The 21584-nt window shown below is 45.0% G+C and overlaps 1 protein-coding gene and 1 non-coding gene across 2 annotated transcripts; one reads left to right on the forward strand and one right to left on the reverse strand.

Annotated features, from left to right (window-relative positions):
* The first annotated feature begins 11473 nt into the window (after nt 1-11473).
* LOC106454030 lies at nt 11474-13813 on the forward strand. Its single transcript, XM_013896213.2, has 3 exons — nt 11474-12328; nt 12467-13180; nt 13394-13813. Exons 1-3 carry the CDS (start codon nt 11474-11476, stop codon nt 13811-13813), a joined length of 1989 nt encoding a protein of 662 aa, XP_013751667.2.
* A 7295-nt stretch (nt 13814-21108) lies between these two features.
* On the reverse strand, nt 21109-21210 carry LOC125584829. Its single transcript, XR_007321736.1, has one exon. It is a non-coding gene; the product is annotated as a small nucleolar RNA R71 (small nucleolar RNA).
* Between the last annotated feature and the right edge of the window lie 374 nt (nt 21211-21584).

Consider the following 21584-nt stretch of genomic DNA (forward strand, 5'->3'; position numbering starts at 1 on the left):
GATTACTGAGACCAACGTCTCTGACCCATGGAAGATCAAAATTCCCATCTACGATGGCACCACCGACCCGAAAGCGCACCTGCAGTCTTTCCAGATCGCGATGGGGAGGTGCAAACTCAAGGAACGCGAACGAGAAGCTGGCTACTGCCTCCTCTTCGTCGAAAACCTCAAAGGAGCCGCGCTCGAATGGTTTTCTCGCCTAAAATAAAATTCCATCGGAAGTTTCCGCCAACTTGCTTCAGAGTTTCTCAAGCAGTATTCCATGTTCATGGACAGAGAAACCTCGGACGTCGATCTCTGGAGCCTGTCTCAAAGAGAAGACGAGCCACTTCGCGAGTTCATGAACAGATTCTAGCTAGTAGTGGCAAGAGTCACCGTGATCAGCGACAAAGTGGCGATCGATGCTCTGAAGAAAACTCTCTGGTACCGGTCAAAATTCCGGCAATGGATATCCCTCGAAAAACAGAGAACGATTCAGGATGCTCTTCATAAGGCAACGGACTTCATCGTAATGGAAGAGGAGATGAAAATCCTCTCCCAGAAGTACAACCCGCAGAAGACGCCCACAAAAAAAAAAGCTGTCGAAACGACAAGTATGTCCACCACGAGGGAGAAGACGTCCAGGGCGAGCACAACTACACTATCAATTACGAACAAGGAAAGACCTCCGGAAACACCTTGACCAGGAACCAGTACAAGGATAACTCCTACTGCGAGTTCCACCAGACCAAAGGTCATTCCACTACGAACTGCAAAGTTCTCGGCGCAAGGCTAGCCGCAAAACTCCTCGCTGGTGACCTCTCGAAGGTCACTAGCATAAAAGACCTCGTCCTGGATTCCGACCGCCCTCCCAGGACTGATAAAGAGTCTCCCGAGAGGGACGCACGCGCAAACCAGTCTGGCGAGAAACGCGGAAGAAGGCAGGATGACCATGGAGACAATAGTTCCCGCCAGAGGATAAACATGATCATCGGAGAATCGCAATTCTACCGCGACTCTGTTTCATCCATCAAGGCCTACGGAAGAAAGGCGGAAACAAGTTCTAACTGGACGACTCGGTCCCTGACCGACAACGCTCCAAATGATACGATTGTTTTTGAGGAGGAGGAAACCGTCGGACAAGATAAACCTCACTGCGACCCGCTGGTCATCGACTTGGTGATTCGAGACCTCGAAGTGGGAAGAATCCTCATCAACACAGGCAGCACGGTCAACGTCATTTTCCGTGACACTTTCCGGAGAATGAACATCGAACTCAGGGAAGTCGTCCCGGAACCAAAACCCCTGACCGGTTTTTAGGGCACAACATCAATGACCCTCGGATCGATCAAACTTTCGGTCATGGCAAGGGAAGTCACGAAAATCATTGACTTCGCCGTAGTCGATAACCCAACCATCTATAATGTTATCATGGGAACCCCATGGATCAACGCAATGAAGGCGGTACCGTCGACTTACCACCTTAGCATCAAGTTCCCAACACCAAACGGAACAGCAGTAATCTGGGGATGCCAGAAACAATCTAGGCTCTGCTTTTTGGCCGAGCATAAGCTACGACAAACTCGGAACACCCCTGCGATTAGCCCGAAGCGAGTCAAGAAAACTCAGAGTACTCCCGAAGGTTTCACAAAGAGCGATTCGGAATCACTCGCCCAGGCAACCGCTCCGGACAGCGACGCGATCCCGAAGTCCATCGCCCCACCAGCGGAAAACCCGACTCACGAAACGGCCGCCGATTTAACTAAAGCCTCAACGGCCGAAGTAACAGAAGCGGCCCTATCCAACGAGTAGGAACGCCCGCAACAACAAAGCAGAACTACGAGATGGCTTGATCCTCGAAAGAGGTACGTAGGCAGCTTGTCCTATTGACAAGTTCAGCTATCCCCCTCTCCATAAAGGGGGGGGGGGAGTGGGTACGTATACTCGTATACTCCCACAAAGTTCGGAATATCCACACATGTACTCGATATTTTCGAAACTTTTCCAATAAAACTCATTTTATTTCGGTCTCCCGATTCACTTGCAATAAGCCACAACAATCGGAGATTAACCTGAGAAACACCCAAGACAAGGGTCTCCAAACACGCACACCTTTCAAACAGTCCTTGGATGGGAACTAACTTAAACAACAAACACTGCGTATCAATGGTCAAGTAAGACCAAATACATCTTCTCTAAAAACGAAGATCGTAACTTTCTCACTACAAAGGATATACCTTTCGGAAAAAGCGAGACGTCGTTAATATTTTCGAGAGATATTATTCAAACACGCGGTCCGTCCACGACTCTAAAAAAAAAAAAAAAAAAAACAAATTGCCCGTCGATTGGCCCCTATGGACAAACCCAAAACGTTCTAAAAAAAGAACTCGTAGTCTAACCTTTCGTAAAAGTAAAGGTTCTCTTACGTCCGACGAGGATACCATAGCGCGCTATACAAGAAATCCAAAATTTTGGTCAGCACTCCAGACGGTCTCTGGAGAGTGCTCGGTTCGTTCCATACAAGTCATATAAGCCGGCGCCAAGTCGCGGACTTTAAATCGGAAAGAACCAGGTGGAAATCGCCCACTGGCAAAACGAGAGTCGATCAGTCATCGCACAGCCTTAGAGCCGAAAGTAAACCTAGGTCTTGCCCTAAACCCAGTCCTACTGGTCCACTAACATCTCAAGACATGATACGAGATCTTAAAAACATGTCCCATCGTCTATATGTAATACGCTCACGAAACTTCGCGAAACTCCTAAACGTTTCCGAACGCCCTCGTTCAGTAAGAGCAAACGAACAAGACGATAAACTAAGAGTTAAGATACGAAGGGACTACTCGTATCTTTCCCTCACACTTGGCAGAAGTATATACTAAAACACAGAGAATGTCAATCATTCATCATATATATAGAAGCTGCAAAAAACGGCTAGGACCCAAAGCCACCAAACGGCCGGTCTCAAACACATAGTTCACATAGCCTCGCAAGGCCATAACACACATAAATCAAATACGGCCACACTCGGCCTAGATACATCAAACCTCGAAATAAAACTAAGGGAAATAATCCCAACAATCCTCAAAGCCCAAAGTGGTGAAGCGCGCGGACGATGGTACCAGGGATCGGAAACCACATGCGGCAATACACCAGGAAGGCCTTGTAGCAAGTAAAGAAACCTTCCGGAGGGTTCTTCGCACTCTCGTTGCCACTCGGGATCCGAAATACGGCTCCACTTGGAATCTGGTAAAAGTCCCTGATAGTCGTGAGGTGGTCAGGAGAGACCATGCTCGGCGTGAGGGGTGCGTTTGGCGACCTCACGGGCCTCTTAGGAATCGGATGTCTTGCGAAGGCGGAGGCGAGCCGCAAAGAGGTTTGTAGTACATATCCTTTGCTTCTTCCTCAACTTCAAACTCTTCTTTCGGGGCGATCACCTCATTGGCAGAAGAGTCACCCGAAGATGAGTGTGAGGAAGAATTCCTCTTTGAAGATCCTTTTCTTGAAGACATTTTCTTTGAGCAAAGAGAGATCTTGGAGAAAAAATTTCTATCTTGGAGGAATCTTTTCTTAAGGGAAGAAGTGAGTAAAGAATTTGAAAAACTTACTTCCCTTACTTATACAATTTTTTACTATTCACCTTCAATCTTTCGACAAACGATTACGTCTAATTTCACCTAGAACACACCATACCGCAAGCTACGACCTAACACCCAGGTCCACGGATCCTAGCTAGCTGGGAGGCTAACTGTTGGGGTCAAAATCGGTCACGACGGAATCGATGTCCGAAAGTCCTCAGAAAAAACGAATCTCGGTCAAAACTTCAAAAGCCGAGAAAACGAATAGCCGAAACGGATCGCCCGGCGAGCTCCACCATGAAACGAGCCAGCTTGCCCGGCGAGCACGACCGTGTTGCCGGTCGACTCGCCGGCGAGCTCGGCCGCGACACGAGCCAGCTCGCCCGGCGAGCACGACCGTGTTGCCGGTCGACTCGCTGGCGAGCTCGGCCGTGACACGAGCCAGCTCGCCCGGCGAGCACGACCGTGTTGCCGGTCGGCTCGCCGGTGATCTCGACCGTGGCACGGATCAGCTCGCCCGGCGAGCGCGGCCAATTCTCTGTGGACCATTCCGAACCCGGTCCCATCCCATAACCATGCATCTTTGTCCGAAGTTTCCGTAACTCAGTCTTCGGGTCCGTGGATACGACACCAATGTTCCGTCTAAAAAACATCGTCAAAAGTATTCGGGAAGTTGGGAAGGTTATGTCTCTCGAACGGTTTCCTATTCTTCGTAGTAGAGCAGGTTACGGTTAACTTAACACCAACTGCCTCGGCTATGCGAAGAAACAGGGTTCCGTTGGAAGAACCATGCCTATACTAACGGCTACTTCGCGAGTAAAATCGTAAAAACGCTTAAGTCTCGATACGGCCCAAAGAGGGTCCGAATTGCGGACAACGGCCTATCTATGGTCCCAAAAGACTTGAGCCCAAAGACTGGTATGACGGTTTATCTCATCCGCGGGAAGAGATAAATGTCAAATTTCCGAAGATAATCACAAAGAAGAAGGAAATATGGAAAAGCCCGCTGCGCGACAAATCCGGCCCAAGAAGAGGAAAACCGACCTAAGGAGGAGTATATAAGGAAGACCTAGGACGAAGACATCAAAAAAAAAACTTAGCACTTAGAGTAATTTAGGCATCTTTTTCCGTTTTTACTAATCGAGCTGCGACTCAAATAGTTTAGATTTAGGTCGCTAGACTAGCGAACGTACCGACAGCTCTTGTAGCCTAGGTCTTTACTTGTTGTTCACGCTCAAACGCGAATTCGGAAATAAGATCCTCTTATTCTCTTTTTCTGCTTATTTTCATTTTATTCTTTCATATTGATCGTGTCGTGTGTGGCCCAGCAGATAACCGGGACCTTCAGAAAAAGCTAAGTTAACTTGGCTTTCCTCCGATTAACAAAACTCGACGGTGTGAATTTCGGTTCCCACACCGTTTTTGACCCCAACAAACATAGTTCATTTATAACAATAAACCCCCAGTTTATTTGCGAGAGACATAGTTGTTCTCAAATAATATTAAGGAATGAGTTCATAGAGTAACAACCTCGTCACTTTTAATCTTAATTCAACTATGGTTTAACCAAGAATTTGTTTTCGTTTTTGTTTCTGTTTTATTTTAATTTCAAGCCATTTCTCTGGCTTTCTGGGACGTTGAACCATCACTTCCTTGTAATGAGGAACATTATAGAGACTCTCCTTAGATTTTTTAGACCTAATGTTAATGCCCTTTCACTTTATGCACTATTTCTCCTATAAATAAACGTATAAATAATAGCATTGGAGCCTCATTTTCTCACTTCTTGTTTAGTCAAAAGGTAACCTCTTCTAATATCTTTTTATCGTCTTTGCTTTATTTATATTTTCGTTATGGTCAACCACTGTAGTTCTTTATAATTTTTCTGATCTACTTCACGTCTTCTTCTGTTCTTCAGAAGAATGTCTTCGAATCCACAAATGTTCTTCAAAAGAGATGGAGATTGTTGTTACCGAATTGGACTCGTAGGGATCTGTTTCACCGAGTCACATTGTCGCGTTAATTAAGATATATCAAACTGCCATAAGGGCAAAACTAATTTGGATACCTCGAGTTAATCCAATACTCGGAGAATCTGCGCCGAGATGAAGAGAATCAAGAAAATATGGATTCTCTTGGCGTAATCGCTGATGAGGAAGTCAATACAGATGCTGATGTTAAAGTCGGTATGGATGCTGATGTAGCCGATGACAATGTAATCAAAAAGGAATTTATATGTCCTTCGGTTTCCAGTTCGTTGTCCGTTGTTGTTCAGCAGAAATGGCGATTCTGTTTGCCATAACACGATCCTCAAAGCCCAGAAGCAGTCATCCACCGTCAAAGAACAGAAAGCAAGCTCAAGAAATTGGAGCTTGATACCTTGTTGCAGTGTTGGAGCTTTTGTTTTTTTGCATGTATTACACATGAAGAATGATGTGTGACACTCGTTTTGAAGAATATAGAAAGGAAACGTAAGGGGAGGTAATGTGAAATATTTTCATATGTTTGGTTGACAAAATAAACATTCAAAAATATTATTAGATAACGAATTGGAAGATTTTGTGATGAGAAAATATAGGATATAATATGTTAGATAATAGAAAAATATTATTTAATATATATCTCGGCTTTTACCTATATTTGGGGTTAGAACTTTTGACATTGTAACTCTAAGAGAAAACACAAAGGTTTTGGTGTTTCGTATCTTAGTGAACTATAAGACATGATCAACAAGTGTTGAATCAAGTGACATGTTGTATTTTTGGCACATTCTAACAATATTTTCTAAAGTGTTTTTGAGTCTTTATCGAGTCTTTCTAGTCTTTTTCGAGTCATTACATGTCTGGAGTTGCATTAGATGGAAGATGGACTAGCTATAACAAAAGAGTCTGAAAGAATCCGAATTGGAGATTTTCAAGAGCGGAACAACCTTGCAGGCTGTTCTCGAGCCTGCGGAGAAACCCGACTGCATGTTCCAGCGGCAGAGATTTTTAAGAAAACTTCAAGTTATTTTGGGATTTGCCCTAGTCTCCTTATTTTCTCCCCCAACCGCATGTCGCCTCCATAATCTTCTTTTTCTCTTTCTCTGTTTTTTTCTACACTGTTTTTGGAGACAAAAAAGCCAGACTTGAGCTTTTGTAGATTTGGGATTTGATACTTTGTAAAGGGAGAAGGCTCCATCTCTCTCACCATAGAGAAGATTACCATGAACCCTCTTTTATCTCTTTTATTAACATGCAGTATTGTTCAGAATTGATCTCTGTGTTTTCTCTTGTTATGACTGAGTAGTCGATCTTGTTAGCCTAGGGTGTTAGGGTGCTAGATCGCGAGCTGAACATAAATAAGCATTCATTGATTTTCTTCATTCATTTCTAATCTTAATGCTTGCATTGAATTCATCACTTAGTGTTTGATCATTAACCGTGTAATAAGTTGCTAGACTTGTCATGAATGAGCATTACATCAGCGAAAGTAGATATTAGGGTGTCTTGTGAACAGATCGGGTCAGTTCTTAATGCTTATCATTGTATCTCAGTCCAAACGAGAGTTTAGGTATTGAGATCGATGGATAAAAGGAGAAGCACCACGACAGTGGGCTGATCTTCCGTTGATACCCGAGTTATAGACTCGAACTGAAAGAACTTGAATAGTTGTTTGGCTCGCATCCTTTGTAACCCGTCCAATCACTCTAGACTAAGTCGCTTATCATCTTTGAAAACCTTTTGTTTAACTGTTACTTGCTTTCTAAGCTTCAATCAGTTTTATAATCCATTCATTGTTTTAGCTTAATATTGATCCCATAGAAATAAAGTGTAACCGTTGGTCTCTGTGGATTTGATCCTAAAATGCTACATCGACATACCATTCGATTGTGGTAGTGTGCACATTAGGTTAATTTGTGTGCGTATACACGTAATATCAATTTGGCGCCATTGTCGGGGACCATCTATTTACCTTTATTTTTCGGTTATTTATTTAGTTTAAGACCTCTAACTTGCTCTATCCTTTTTGTTGCAACTAATGTTTCAGATGCATGACCAGTAGACATACTCGGAGAAACGCATGAGGAGAATTAGTTACGCTTACTAATGAAGAGCTAGCAAGTTTGGAAAGAACTAACCAACAAACACATAGGCCAAACAACGCCATCATGGGAGACCCTGGCCATCAGAATGAACCCGCTGCTGAGTTGCAGAGGATGCAACAGCAAATGCAGCAGATGCAGCAGACCATCCAAGCTCAGCAGGATGCTGCTCTAGTCGCTGCCCAACAGAAGCTGGAACAGCCGGAGCAGGCTGCTCCAATCGGGCAGAGAAACCTTCCGCGCAACTTCCTTACTACGCGCTCTGCAATAGTTCCTCAACCCTGCCTCAGACAGGACTTTGAGATCAAGCCTGCTTTGATCGATCTGGTGCAGAGAAAAGTGTTCATTGGTCTCCCGACAGAGATTCCAATAAAGCACATTGAGATCTTTGAAAAGGTTAGAAATTTTACTCACGCGAACGGCGTACAACCTGACTACATCAAGTGCATGTTGTTCCCATTCTCTCTTGATGGAAAAGTTGCACGATGGTTGAATGTTCTCCCCACCGGATTTCTTACTTCGTGGGAACAGGTCCGATCAGCGTTCCTAACCAGTTTCTACACTAAGGTGAGAGAAGCTGCATTGAGGAACAAGATCATGTTGGGGTCAAAATCAGCTACGACGGAATCAACGTCAAAAATTTCCCGGGAAATGTCCCCTCTGAAAAAGAGATAATTTTTTTTTTAAAAAGAAGAAGAGCGGGAAAACCTAAATCGAGTTTCATATCAATTCCAAAAAGTATTCATACGATAAGTCCTCGAGAAAGGTTACTCTAGGCCTCGAAAAAACGAATCCCAAACAACGAAAAAACTATAAGGCTCCATCGTCCAACTCGCGTGTTCGGCTTGAAATTTTTGAAATCAGACTTGGAATTTTCGTAGGAAATTACTAAGAAATAAAAAATCTTTTGAGACCGCCATAGAACTTTAGGGAACTTACAACCTAGGTGGATAGTCTAGCGAACTAAGTCTTATGCGATTTTTCCTGTCTCGATATGTTGTTCCTTAATTGTTCAGTCAGATCTTGCAATACGATCTAAACTCTCTGAAAATCAAGAAATGATCGCCACGCATATTCAGATCGCTTCCTAAAGAAAGAAAGAACTAGAGACACGAACGTCGTCTTAAAACCGATTTGGTTCTAGCAATTTTCTTAAAACCGACATATTCCAACTCGTCAACCTGAAAACAACCAAATCACAGTCCCAGCGTCGTCTTTAAATCAACCCAGGTTATCGATCCTTCCAATTCTCGGAAGAAGAAACGTACACAACCGTTCAAAATATCGGTTCAACCGTTTTCTTTCGTAAAAAGGGAGTAGGTACGTATACTATACTCGTATACTCCCAAACTTCAAAACATTTTGCCTCGTCATCAAGAAAACGCTTTCGTCAAAGCAAACTCTCGCAGAAATAGGCAGAAAAACATTTAGGCAATACGATGCCACACTAAAATCATCCCAAAAAGGCAAACGACAATCTAAAATTCGTCTAAATGCTAGCAACATATCCAGACGATCATGACCATAATCTCAAATGCTATACAGAATTTCTTGTCGCAATCATGCCTATAGAAAACATGTACCAATATCAAACTGAAACTCGACGATTAGCCAAAGTCTTGAAGCCCTTTCCTGCTTTATAAAGCCAGTTTCATATAAAAATAAAAAATTATACGAGAATTCTTCACGCATCAAACCATTTTATTCAGTTTCCGTTGAACCAAGTGAGTCACGGAAAAGCATCAAAAATATTTGCGACAAAGAAAAATCAGAATAAAAGTAGCAGATAGCACAACAAAGGGAACATTTTCTTCCCGATTGTTGGCTAGATCTACTACCGCTGGTTGACCAATTCGTTCCAGAAACAAATATGTCATGATAATCCTCTCAAAAGCCTATGAAAAACGTTCTGCGACTAGATCGTAGCGAAATAAAATTCGGTAACACTCCATGAGTAACTCCAAGCAACTTTCACCAAAGATCGAAAACAAAACAAAAATGTTTCTCGTAAAACCCGCAGAAACAACGCTACTTTGACATGTATATACATATCACCGATTTACAACCTTCGTAAAACTGGTCGCCCATTACTTACGCGAAAAATACTTCATACAATCAGATCAAGTCATATGAAGAAACTTTCACAAGTAAACATAACAGGTTTTACGAAGAATTATTTTTCATATAACAAATACAAAGCTGTAAGATCTGACTTTGGATGATCAATCTAAACTTTATCTCTTCGCATTATGATCTAATTAATCTCATTTTTAGCCTTGTGGCTTGCTGGCTTCTGCCTTTCGTTCCCCTCGGTCACATCCGAGCAGGCAATCATCCCACAAATGACTCCGCACTGGTTATGTATCAAACCTCTTAGGCTTCGTCTTCCTCACACAAAAACGAATCAATTTTCATAAGACTATAGGTAACACTATACAAAACATTCATCGTATAACTGAAACCTAAGGCGGAGAATCGTTTTCTATGACTATCCGCCATCTTAACACGGATAACCCCGAGAAACTTGGCCTATCAATCTCGACAAGTGCTCTTTGGCACTCGGTCAATTAAGCCTTCCAGTAAAAGTCTGAATCAGAATTCAGCATCCCCTTTAAGGAAAATTATAAACTAACATGACCTTAATGTTAACACGAAAGTACCATGGTCTAATCCTTGACCTACAACGTCCTTGGCTATCTGAGTGAACACATCCTTCAAGCCAAGCTAAAGTATTTGAGAAACCATCGCTCCATCACTTAACGGCTAAACGACAATCTGCGATTTGTCTAAAAAAGTCATGTGGCTATTGTTGGGGAAAAATACCCCAGTATCATTTCCTCCAGCCTCCAGGCAGGACCCAGACCCTCGGGTACCCGATAAGGGAACGCTCCAGGTCCCCACTAGAAGGAACCCCGAGCTCGGTCCCTGGAACTGAGCTCCCTTCCAAAAAATGGAAAACTTCCGACAAGGAAAACCTTCCATATTTTCGAATATGGAAGAGTTTAACCTAATGAAACCGACTCCTAAACGACTATATATGAGCTACTAAAATCTTAAATCAAGGGATCGACTTCTCCAAGACTTAGAGGCTAGATCTAGACGGCTAGAATTAGGGTTCTTCTTCAATACCTTGTAACCCCGTTTGTTCTTGCTGATCTATCTAATAAAACGTCTCTTTAAGTCTTTCTCTTCATTATTCTCTCAAATCCTTACGAAATACCTACAAGCATCCTCAAATACATTCGGTTACCGGCTTGTCCATCCTTCCGTAGTACTCACAAAGAGCCTACACAAAAATCCCCTAACAGTTTGGCGCTAGAAGGAGGGGAGTAATCTAACTACGTGACGATGACGGTGGGTGAGCACGACGGCGAATCACTTGAAGCTTCTCAAACAACAGCTGAGCTTCAAAAGCAAATAGACAGCCTGCAAGGCCAAATCACCGACATACACCGAACTCAAGGAACTACCGGAGAAAATTCCAACCTCTCTTCAGAAGTCCAGAGCCTGAAGGAAAAACTTGACGAACACTACAAACAGTTGGAGCTAAGCGCCGAGAAGCTCAGCCAGCTATAGTCAAAGAACACTACCCTTCGGGACCAAAATCAAACCCTCAACGTTGCAGGTAACAAGAAGCGTCGCTTCAACACCTGGGTTCGACCTATGGGAAATCTGAACACGCCCAGCACCGGAGAAGGTACCACCGACGAACCTCCTACATCTGGGGTAGTTGGGGCAACACGGGAAGGAAGAACCCGAGAAAGCAGCAATTGAATCCTCCAAAACCGCCTACCTAGAGCAGATGTTCTCTAGGAGATTCGATGCCATGCAATCCATGGTAGAACGCCTACCAGGAGTAGCTCCCGCAATCCAAAGGAGCAACCCTGATTCCTACGCGGATACCCCTTTTGCGGAAGAGATTGCCTCGGTTGAGATGCCTAGAAAGTTCTCCTTCCCCAGCATCAAGATGTATGACGGTACTGGCGACCCCGACGATCACATCGCGCAGTACAAGCAAAGGATGTTGGCGGTTGCACTCCCTAAGGAGTCCCGCGAAGCCACGATGTGCAAAGGGTTCGGTTCCACTCTGATCGGACCTGCCTTGCAATGGTACATCAATCTCCCAACCAGCTCCATATTTTCCTTCGCAGTCCTGTGCGATAAATTCGGGGAGCAATTCACAAGCAGTAGGAGCCTGGAGAAGACTTCAGATGGTCTCTACGAGATCCTCCAGCATCGAGTGGAACCCCTGCGAGACTACATAGCCCGCTTCAACCAGGAGAAAGTGGCGGTCCCCGAATGCAGCATCCCTACTGCTATCTCTGCCTTCAAGAGATGCCTACTTCCAGATTGGGGGCTATACAAAGAGCTGACCATGTATCCTTGCAAGACCATGGAAGATGTGTTGTCCCGAGCCTGGGCGCAGGTGAAGTGGGAGGAAGATGTTGCTAGCCGCGCCAAGGCTCAGCCAAAGCAGGACCAAAGGTCAGCCCGATCAGATCGAGGAGACCGAGATGAAAGATCCTCCCAAAGGAGATCCAAGGACTCTGGTAGTAGAGACAGGGGCAGGTTCCAGTACCGGCCGCAAGAGAAGGAAGAAGGGATGTCGGTATCTACCTGGCCCGAAATCTCCCATCTCTCAATATCAACACCAGAGCTAGTCAACGCACTGAGACAGATGGGCCAACAGGTTAAGTGGCCTCCGAAGATGAAAGCACACGACTCATTCCGGAACCCGGGACTTTAGTGCGACTTCCATCGCGATCATGGCCACAAAACCGAAGACTTCATCGCCCTAAGGATCGAGGTCAACGAACTACTCTAAAAGGGGCATCTCCGAGAATTCCTCTTAGAGAAAGCCAAGGCCCACCTCAGCAAAGAGACAGCAGGGAAATCCAAAGTAGCTGCACCAGCCTCACTACCTCGCCAAGATCAGGTGATCCATGTCATATCCGGAGGCTCAGAAGTAAGCGGAGTAAGCAACACAGCCGCAAAGAAAAGCACCCGTAACGCTAAGCATGGTTTGGGAACGACCCAACTGAAGCGCCTACTTCTAGGCACCGACGAGATAAGCTTCACAGCTAAGGAGCAAGAGAAGATCCTGGCTCCCCACCATGATGCTCTAGTTATCTCTCTCACCGTAGCAAACTGCTTGGTGAAAAGAATACTAGTAGACAATGGCAGCTCCAGTAAAATCATCTTCCAGACGGCGTACCAAGATCTAGGGCTGGAGGAGAGCACCCTGACGCGTAAGGTAACCCCACTCATCGGGTTCAGCGGCGAGGTGAAGCAAACCGCCGGAGAGGTTATCCTCCCAGTATACGTTGAAGGGGTCAACATGTCTACCAAATTCCTGGTCGTAGATTGCCAATCGGCATATAACATGATCTTGGGACGACCCTGGATTCATGACATGGGAGCAGTCCCTTCAACCCTTCATGAGATGGTGAAGTTCCCTACACCCTGGGGCATCAGAATAATTAGGGGAGACCAGGAGAATTCTCGATCCTGCTACCAGACCACCCTGAAGGGGAAGACCAAGGTCTTATAGCAATTATAGAGAAGACCTCGGACCCCGCAAACCCAGGGATCAGAGGTCAATGATACAGGTAATTGGTTGTCGTTCCGGAGAAGGCGGACCCTGAATCATTCCAAGAACCCAAGGGATCCCCAGAGTACCTATGTCGACCGCTCCACATGGTCTCCTCCGAAGCCCTTCAAAGTTACATCTGCTCGCAAGACCTGGTCCTCGCAGGACCTTCGTCCCCCGCCTCACATAAACAAAATCACCGAGAACTTTATCAGATATCAGCCAGTGGTCTCGCGGATAAACAAGTGGGGCACGAGTACTCCAAGGAGACCTCCTCAGAGGGTACATCGGGCGGATCTGGAGCAAAGGGCGCGTCGCAGACACAGGATCGAGACACTTAGCCAGGCAGGAGACCTCCGAACCTGGTCGCTCCAGTGGATGAATGTGACTACACGTTTCATGGAAGTGCTGAAAACCTTCATCAACAGGAGACAGTGGTCCCCGAACACTAAGGGCCGGGGCATGAAACGAGGCTCGACCGCGGTTCCTAGACGCAAGAAAGAGGCAGAACCCTGCAGAAGAAGGAGGAACCCTCTAGCAAGGACGCTCGTCCCAAAAGCAAGTCAAACGCTGCAGATCACCTAGCAACAAGATGTAAAACATGGCCTAACCACCGGGGTGCCTCGCAAGCCGATAACTTGTACGGTCTCCGGACCATGATTTCTATTAATTATTTTATCTATTATTTAAGCATTATGTTTTCCTACTCCTATGTACGCTGAAACGTCTCCTGACAAAGCTTATATAATAAAATAGTTCCAACTATAAAAGAGTAGTAGGAACGCCATAATACTTAAAGGGGCAAACGAGATGGATCAGGTCCAAGAGACCTTTGATCCTGGCCAACCCTTAATGACAAGTGGTACGACCACGTAAAAACAAAACGGGTATGAGACATAAGGTAGGAATGGGTCTGCGCAAGCCCGAGTATGCCGTCAATACTACCTAAAACCCCTGTATAGCCTCAGGCATATCGGGGTCCCAAACAAAAATACCAAAAATGTGAAAGTACCTGTATTAAAACGCTACGTGCTAAAATAATACAGGGGACACGAGGTATAATTGCCCTTGAGCAAGTGCAAAAGTCCGGGAGCACCTTATAATATCCTGCTTCTCCAGACGTGGAAAGCAGCAACGCCTGGCACTTGGGTTTTCACCCACACCAGCACCCTCTAAGCCTGATAGTGGCTTTCTCCAGAAAGCAGCATGCAGCACGGGAACTCGATAGTGACCAGCTTCCGAGCGGTAGAATGCGATACCCCAACAGGTACCGAGATTGGCCTCACTTGGGATGGCAGAAGGCGGTCCCTTTAAAACCTTAATTCCGGGTTCTGAGAAAGAATTCCGGGCTCAGACAGGCCTCAGGTCCAAGAACCCTTCGGTTCCTAAAAACGACCTCCGCGTCCTAAGCTTATCAAAACTCTCCAAGTGACTCTAGGGTCCCAGAGGAGATCCAGTTATGCGAGATCCACAGAGTCACCTAATCATTCCAGGGCCTAGAGGTTCCAAGGAACCTTAGCACCCAGGATCCATGGGTCCTCCGACGATCATAACATCTAGAGCCCATGCGGCCCAGGTCCTGTAAGAGACCCTCAAGCAATCAACGCTTAGCTCACTTGAGCAGTATTCACCAGCTTTCCAATCCTGACTCATGAGTCAATCTTCAAGACCCCAGGGTCACTCAACAACATGCAAACTTTCGAAAGATTGTTGAAAATCACAGAAGCAACCTGAGTATGATCTACAAAGCTAAAGATCCCGAAGACGAAGGACAAGCAAGCAATCAAAAGATGCAAATCTGAATAGCATAAAGCCACAACATGGCCATGGTTCAGTTCAATAAAACAAAAGAGGCACAAAGGCCTTGTTCAAAATTTTCAACCCTTATCAAGGGAAACTACAAAATGAAAGAAACCCCTTCACAGGGGTAAGAGTTCTGGAACAAGAAGGTCAGTTGGTAGGAGGATCGTCAGCAGGCTCCGGCGCACCATCCCTCTCAGGAAACTGCGGCTCATCATCAAAGCAAGGAGCAGGGAGACCAAGAAGCGCAGCCTCAGTAGTCTTCACGGTCTTGTATTGCTCCAGGGCTGATGCAGGCTCCCAGCTGTCAGTCTGATGGTGAAGCCATTCTCGCATCAGCTCCCAGCGGGCTACAACCTTGGCACCATTTACGGCCATTGCCTTCTCAGCATCGAAGACCTCTGCGGCGTATTTCAATTCGCATATGTCCTCCTCCTTTCCCTCCAACTGCTTCTGCAGAGAAGCGTTCTCCGTTGCCACACGCTCCATTGCCTCTTCCTGATTCTGTTCTTTGAGATTTAAGGCCTTAATTTTCTTCTCTTTGGCCAAGACAGCATCTTTCCCCTCACGCAGCTGAGCGGTCAATGCATCAACCTCGGCCTTGGCAGTAGTCTTATCTTCCATCCTCTCCCCAAAATGGAATAGTTGATACGCCGCATGCATCAACATAATCCAACCTATAAAGAGAGACGTTGTGAAAGCAAGACAAAGAACATGACATGCTACCTGGAGTAGGTCACCCTGAAGAGAGCGGATGGCCGCAAAGGAGTCCCCATCCAATGACAGACGAGCAGGAACCAAAGGAAACGCCTTCGCATTCAAATTAGACAATACTGCGGAACAGTCAAAAGGAGCAGGAGAAGGAGTTTTAGGAACAAAGCTGGAAGCCTTGGACTTTTTCTTGGACGATGAAGGAGCTACAGAAGCAGTCACCTGACGCCTGCTACTACCAACAAACTGGACCTCTTCATCTTCAACAGGAGCAGTCCACTTGACTGTAGCCTTCCTTGCAGACATTGCCTCAAGAGCTTTCTTATATTCCGCCAAGGCCTAATCACCTTTAGAACCCAACATCACGCCTGAAAGACAGAACCAACCTGGTTTAAATTCGTAGATTAAATTCGTAGACTGAAAACAGGAGGAACTAAGATAGAAAACTTACCTCTGATGCTACACCGATCTAGCGCTTCGTCGCTTACAAGGAAAGAGACTTCACGGCGTTCGAGGGGAAGCTCCAACAGCTGCTCGATCGTATCCCTTCCTGAAGAATAATCCGAGCGAGATATGTCTGCGTAAGAAAACAAAATTCATCAGCATCAGGCAGTCAAAGGGAGTCGTGGCAATTTCTATGACCCACCAGCTGCACACCAAGTGGGAGAGAATCCATGAAAAGGTATAAAAGCAAACTTCGAAGTCCAACACCCCTCGAAGACGGGGCAACGTTTTCTCTCAGCCTTCGAAAGCTCCCGCACAGGAAACGCTTTTCCACGAGGATGCAAATGATACCTAAACTCCCCACCGTTCAAAGGAGAGATAGAATAACAATATAGAACCTCAGCGACTCCAACGGTAAAACCCTCAAGATCACCGAGATTCCGCATAGCTATCAAGATCCTCCAGGAGGGAGGATTCAGCTATCCAGGGGAGATCTTCACTGCCTTCGAAATCTCAGCCACAAAAGAAGGAATCTGGTCTCTGAAACCCGATTCGAAGAAACCTTCGTATACAGGGATCTCACCCAGGTCAAAATCCCAAACCCTATCAAAAGGACCAGGGATCCGAATGGTAATGTCGTCGGGAAGACGAAACTTCTTTCTCCTGTTTGCGACCTCCTCTACTCCTATTACCGATAACGGACCCACTGGCGAAAGTCTGTCTCCTCCCGCAGGAGGCGGAGCCTCTCCAACAGCAGCATTCCTGAGTTCCTCTATTTCGGCAGTCAGGTCCAGAGAAGATTCTGAGGAATCCATGGACTCGCAGGCCTCGTTTCCAACCCTACGTCTTGAGTGAACCCTAGTACCAATCGAAGAGGAGCCTAGGGCGAGATCTAGTCCGTTTGTCATCCTAACAGGTTCGGAATAAAGGATGGGGAGAAAGAAAGTGTTACCTGATAGAATGAAAACCTAGGCCTGAGTAATGGAGATCGCGCGAGATTTTGGTGAGAAATAAAAGGAAACCCAAAAGTCCAGGCAGCAAAAATGGGGAAACAAAATCAAAAACCCTAAGATTGACTTACACGCGTCAAGAAGGTGAGACTGCGCGGGAAAACGAGTCTCGAAGCACGATAAGGGAACCTATCCCCTCAGTCCTGGGGACCCAAAAAACTAACGAGATCTTGAGGAACCCATTACCTGTATCATCTCTCCGACTCTCTCCAGCATGTACGCATCTTAACATCAGAGTTCCGGCCCCACCATCTCCAGAAGAACACGAAGGAATCGATCCTCACCTGGGTTCAGAATGAGTTCCGGCTTGAGTGGAACCCAGGATAGCAAGATCAATGGAACGGGGTCCTGCCTAAGGGGAGCCTGCTGAGAATGAGCAACCCCGGTTGACTTGACTGCACAAGTTATTCCCCGACTTCGATGACGAAATCGAGAAATAAGGGGAAAACTGTTGGGGAAAATACCCCGGTATCATTTCCTCCAGCCACCAGGCAGGACCCAGACCCTCGGGTCCCCGATATGGGAACGCTCCAGGTCCCCGATATGGGAACGCTCCAGGTCCCCGCTAGAAGGAACCCCGAGCTCGGTCCCTGGAACCGAGCTCCCTTCCAAAAAATGGAAAACTTCCGACAAGGAAAACCTTCCGTATTTTCGAATATGGAATAGTTTAATCTAATGAAACCGACTCCTAGACGACTATATAAGAGCTACTAAAACCCTAAAGCAAGGGATCTACTTCTCGAAGACTTAGAGGCTAGAGCTAGACGGCTATAATTAGGGTTCTTCTTCAATACCTTGTAACCCCGTTTGTTCTTGTTGTTCTATCTAATAAAACGTATCTTCAAGTCTTTCTCTTCATTATTCTCTCAAATCCTTACGAAATACCTACAAGCATCCTGAAATACATTCGGTTTACCGGCTTGTCCATCGTTCCGTAGTACTCACAAAGAGCCTACACAAAAATCCCCTAACATCTATTAAGAGAATAATTATCGTATAACCCATAGTCGGAAATCATATGATAAATTCTTCGTAACAAAAATCAGTCCTAACAACCAAACGGTTAACGGAAATCCTAAACTTGTCGACAATCGACCAAGTTCAATACGTTCCACAATTCACTTTAAGCCTGCTACGCTTTACCCATAACATGCGGCATGTAAGGAAAAATTTGTAACAAAGCTCCTAGAGCTATATGAAACATCCTCAAAAATGCACGAAATAGATCTCGGAAGGCCAACACTTCACAAAGCACTATGAAGGAAAATGCTTCTTCCCATGGACAAATTTACGCGACCCCTCGGTCCTAATTCCCCGATCGCAAATCAAACTATTAGCATCCAAACAACAACAACAGTTTTGGCTGCGAACATCCGCAGGTAAACCAAAAATGTTTCTCCGAGGTAGGTTTAAGACTAAACTCTTGCAACACCGCAAAACATCTTCAAGCCCGCAAATATTTCAACCACGAAACGCGGCATGCAAAAGAAAAACAAATCTTCAGCATAGCAAGATGTCGCAGATGCTTGAAAAATAAGTTTTTTTCGATAAAAAGACCTTCCTCGATAAAACACCTTCTTGGAAGACCAAACAGTCATACGCACTAACATCTTCTCAAACACGTATTCTTCGCGAAGACTCAAAAACGGTAATATCTACCATTATGTTCGTTGATGATCACAACAAACCCTTAACGTCCTAAACAAACTTAGCCATCTCATAGAGATAGCTCTAAGACATCTGATACAAGGATAATAATGCTATAAAAGAAATTCGAAATTCTGGTCAGCACTTCCAAGAGACTTAGAAATTGTCCTTGGAGAGACGCTCGGTTCCAACCATACAAGTCGTATAAGCCGAGAACCTATCGCGGACTTTAAATCAGTATGGAATCAGGTTGAACCTGTAACGGGATACGTAAGCCGAATTAGTCATCGCACACCCTAAAACAAGAAGTAACCCTAGGTCTTGCCTTAAACCCAGCACACTGGTCTCTAACATATCTAGGCATGATATCGAAAGATACGATCCCAAAATATGTCTCTTCGTTTGTGTTCCAACGTTCATGCAATTCCGAAAAGCAAAATTTTCAAACATTCTAATCTAAAACGAACATCGAATATAGTGATCTATCAAAGAGTTAGAATATGTGATGAAAACTCATAAACTTCCCTCTACATTCATACGATTACAAACATGCTCTTAAAACGCTAAACTCAATTCATTAAAACAGCCAAGTAAGCTAGTCTCGAGGCCAACAAAGGTCCAATATAAAATGCCATCGGCAGCAACATTCCTGATAACCTCTACACGACATATAAACATGACCGTAAAGGTCTCACTGGAAAACAGGTCTTAAGAATCTTAACTCCAAGACGAACCAGAAAAGGCTTGATCCCTTCGACAAGGGTGCGTAGGCGGCCTTCACAAAGTACAGCCCTAATCTTATCGCACTGCACTTTTAGTAGAGTGAGCAGGCCACTTCCAACCATTAATTCCGCCTAACTTACCTGACCTGCCAAACCGCTCGCAAGAACATCGCAAAAATTCTAGCAAGCTGGGGGGCTAACTGTTGGGGTCAAAATCGGTTACGACGGAATCAATGTCAAAAATTTCTCGGGAAATGTCCTCTTTCAAAAAGAGAGATATTTTTTTTAAAAAAAGAAGAAGAGCAGCAAAACCTAAATTTAGTTTCGTATCAATTCCGAAAAGGATTCATACGATAAGTCCTCGAGAAAGGTTACTCTAGGCCTTGGACAAACGAATCCCAAACTACGAAACAACTATAAGGCTCTATCGTCCAACTCGTCCGTTCAGCGTGTTGGATCAACTAATCTATCTTTGTCCCGTCCTCGTAGCTCCCTCCTTCGAGATCGGATCGAACTTGCTCTTGTTTCATCTCGATCACAGTCACCATTGGAACTTTACGATTTAAAAACCGCAAGAACTCGTTATCTCGTATGAAATTTGAATTTATCGTATAAAACGGAAACGGTTAACTAAACACCTTGATCTGCCTCCACTATACAAGAAATTTGAACTTTCTTCGGAATCGACGTCGTTTCGGAAGCTCTCTTTCGATAAATCGTAAAAATGCTTAAGTCGGAAAACGGCCCAAGAGGGTCCAGAACGCGGCTAAAACCCACTCACGATTTTATATGAAATCAAGACCAATCATTATGACGGTTTATCTTTTATTCTGCAGGAGAAGATAAAGTCAAGTTCGGAGGATAATTGTGAAGTTTCCAAAGATAAACACGAAGATAGAAGGAAAACGGAATGTTTCCGCGAAGCAATAAACTCGACCGAGGGCAAAAATGGAAAGAGCAAACCGCTTCTAGGAGGAGTATATAAGGACGCTGAGGTTGAAGAGGCAAGGGGCACAATTCTTTTTACTCTTAGAACTCTCTGCACTTAGAAACTTTAGCCATTATTCTCGACATGTTCTGTTTCCATGAGTAGCACTCAATTACTAGACGAACTCGCAAAGGCGGTTCGATCTCTTGTTCTACTCTTTCAATCAAACTACGTTCGGCTTCATCCTCGAAAGGGGTACGTAGGCAGCCTTTCATAAGGTTCAGTCTGAAATCAATCAAAACCTTTTTCGTATATTTTTCATCTTCTGTTATCAAGCTGCGACTCAGCTAGGTTTAAGGTTATAGGTTGCTAAAACTAGGTAATTCGCTGACAGCTTTTGCGGCCGAAGCTTTTATAATCTCTTGTAATGATCGCAACTCTCTTACGCGGATTCGAAATAAGATCTACCTTTTCTATAAATTCGTTTTGTTATCTTTTCATATTTTCCGCATTTATTTGGTCACTTGTCATTGGCTCTCGCAGAAAATCCGGGACCTCAGGGAAAGTTAGGGTTTCTTGAATTTCCTCTGATTGCGGAATTCGACGGTGCAAATTTCGGTTCCCATAGATCACCTCTTTCAGTCGGCTCATTGATGAGCCTTTTTGCGACGCATGGGAGCGTTTCAATGGCTACCGCAGAGAATGCCTTCACTATGGATTTGATGATGATTATATCCTGGGCATTTTCTATGATGGAGTAGACTGGGAATACCGAAATGCTCTAAACTCTTCGAGCAATGGAGACTTCCTGACTCAGACCATTGATGGAGCGTTTAAGCTGATTGAGAACATGGCAGCTAGCTTAGCCAATGAGAACAGGAGAGCGACCACTCCAAGAAATTCAACAGTGTCGATACCCAGAAGATAGATTAGCTGACAGCCAAGGTTGATCAGCTACTAAAAAAAACCAAGGGCAAATCTTCAACATGGAGCATGCTACGACTGGGCAGATTCAGAACACTCAAAAGGTTGCTCACGGGGCTGAAAAGAAAAGAAACGACCAGCAAGGCTTCCCGCAGAACTTTCAGGGAACT

This window comes from Brassica napus, chromosome C3, assembly GCF_020379485.1.
Source record: "Brassica napus cultivar Da-Ae chromosome C3, Da-Ae, whole genome shotgun sequence".
In the NCBI taxonomy this organism is placed as follows: Eukaryota; Viridiplantae; Streptophyta; class Magnoliopsida; order Brassicales; family Brassicaceae; genus Brassica; species Brassica napus.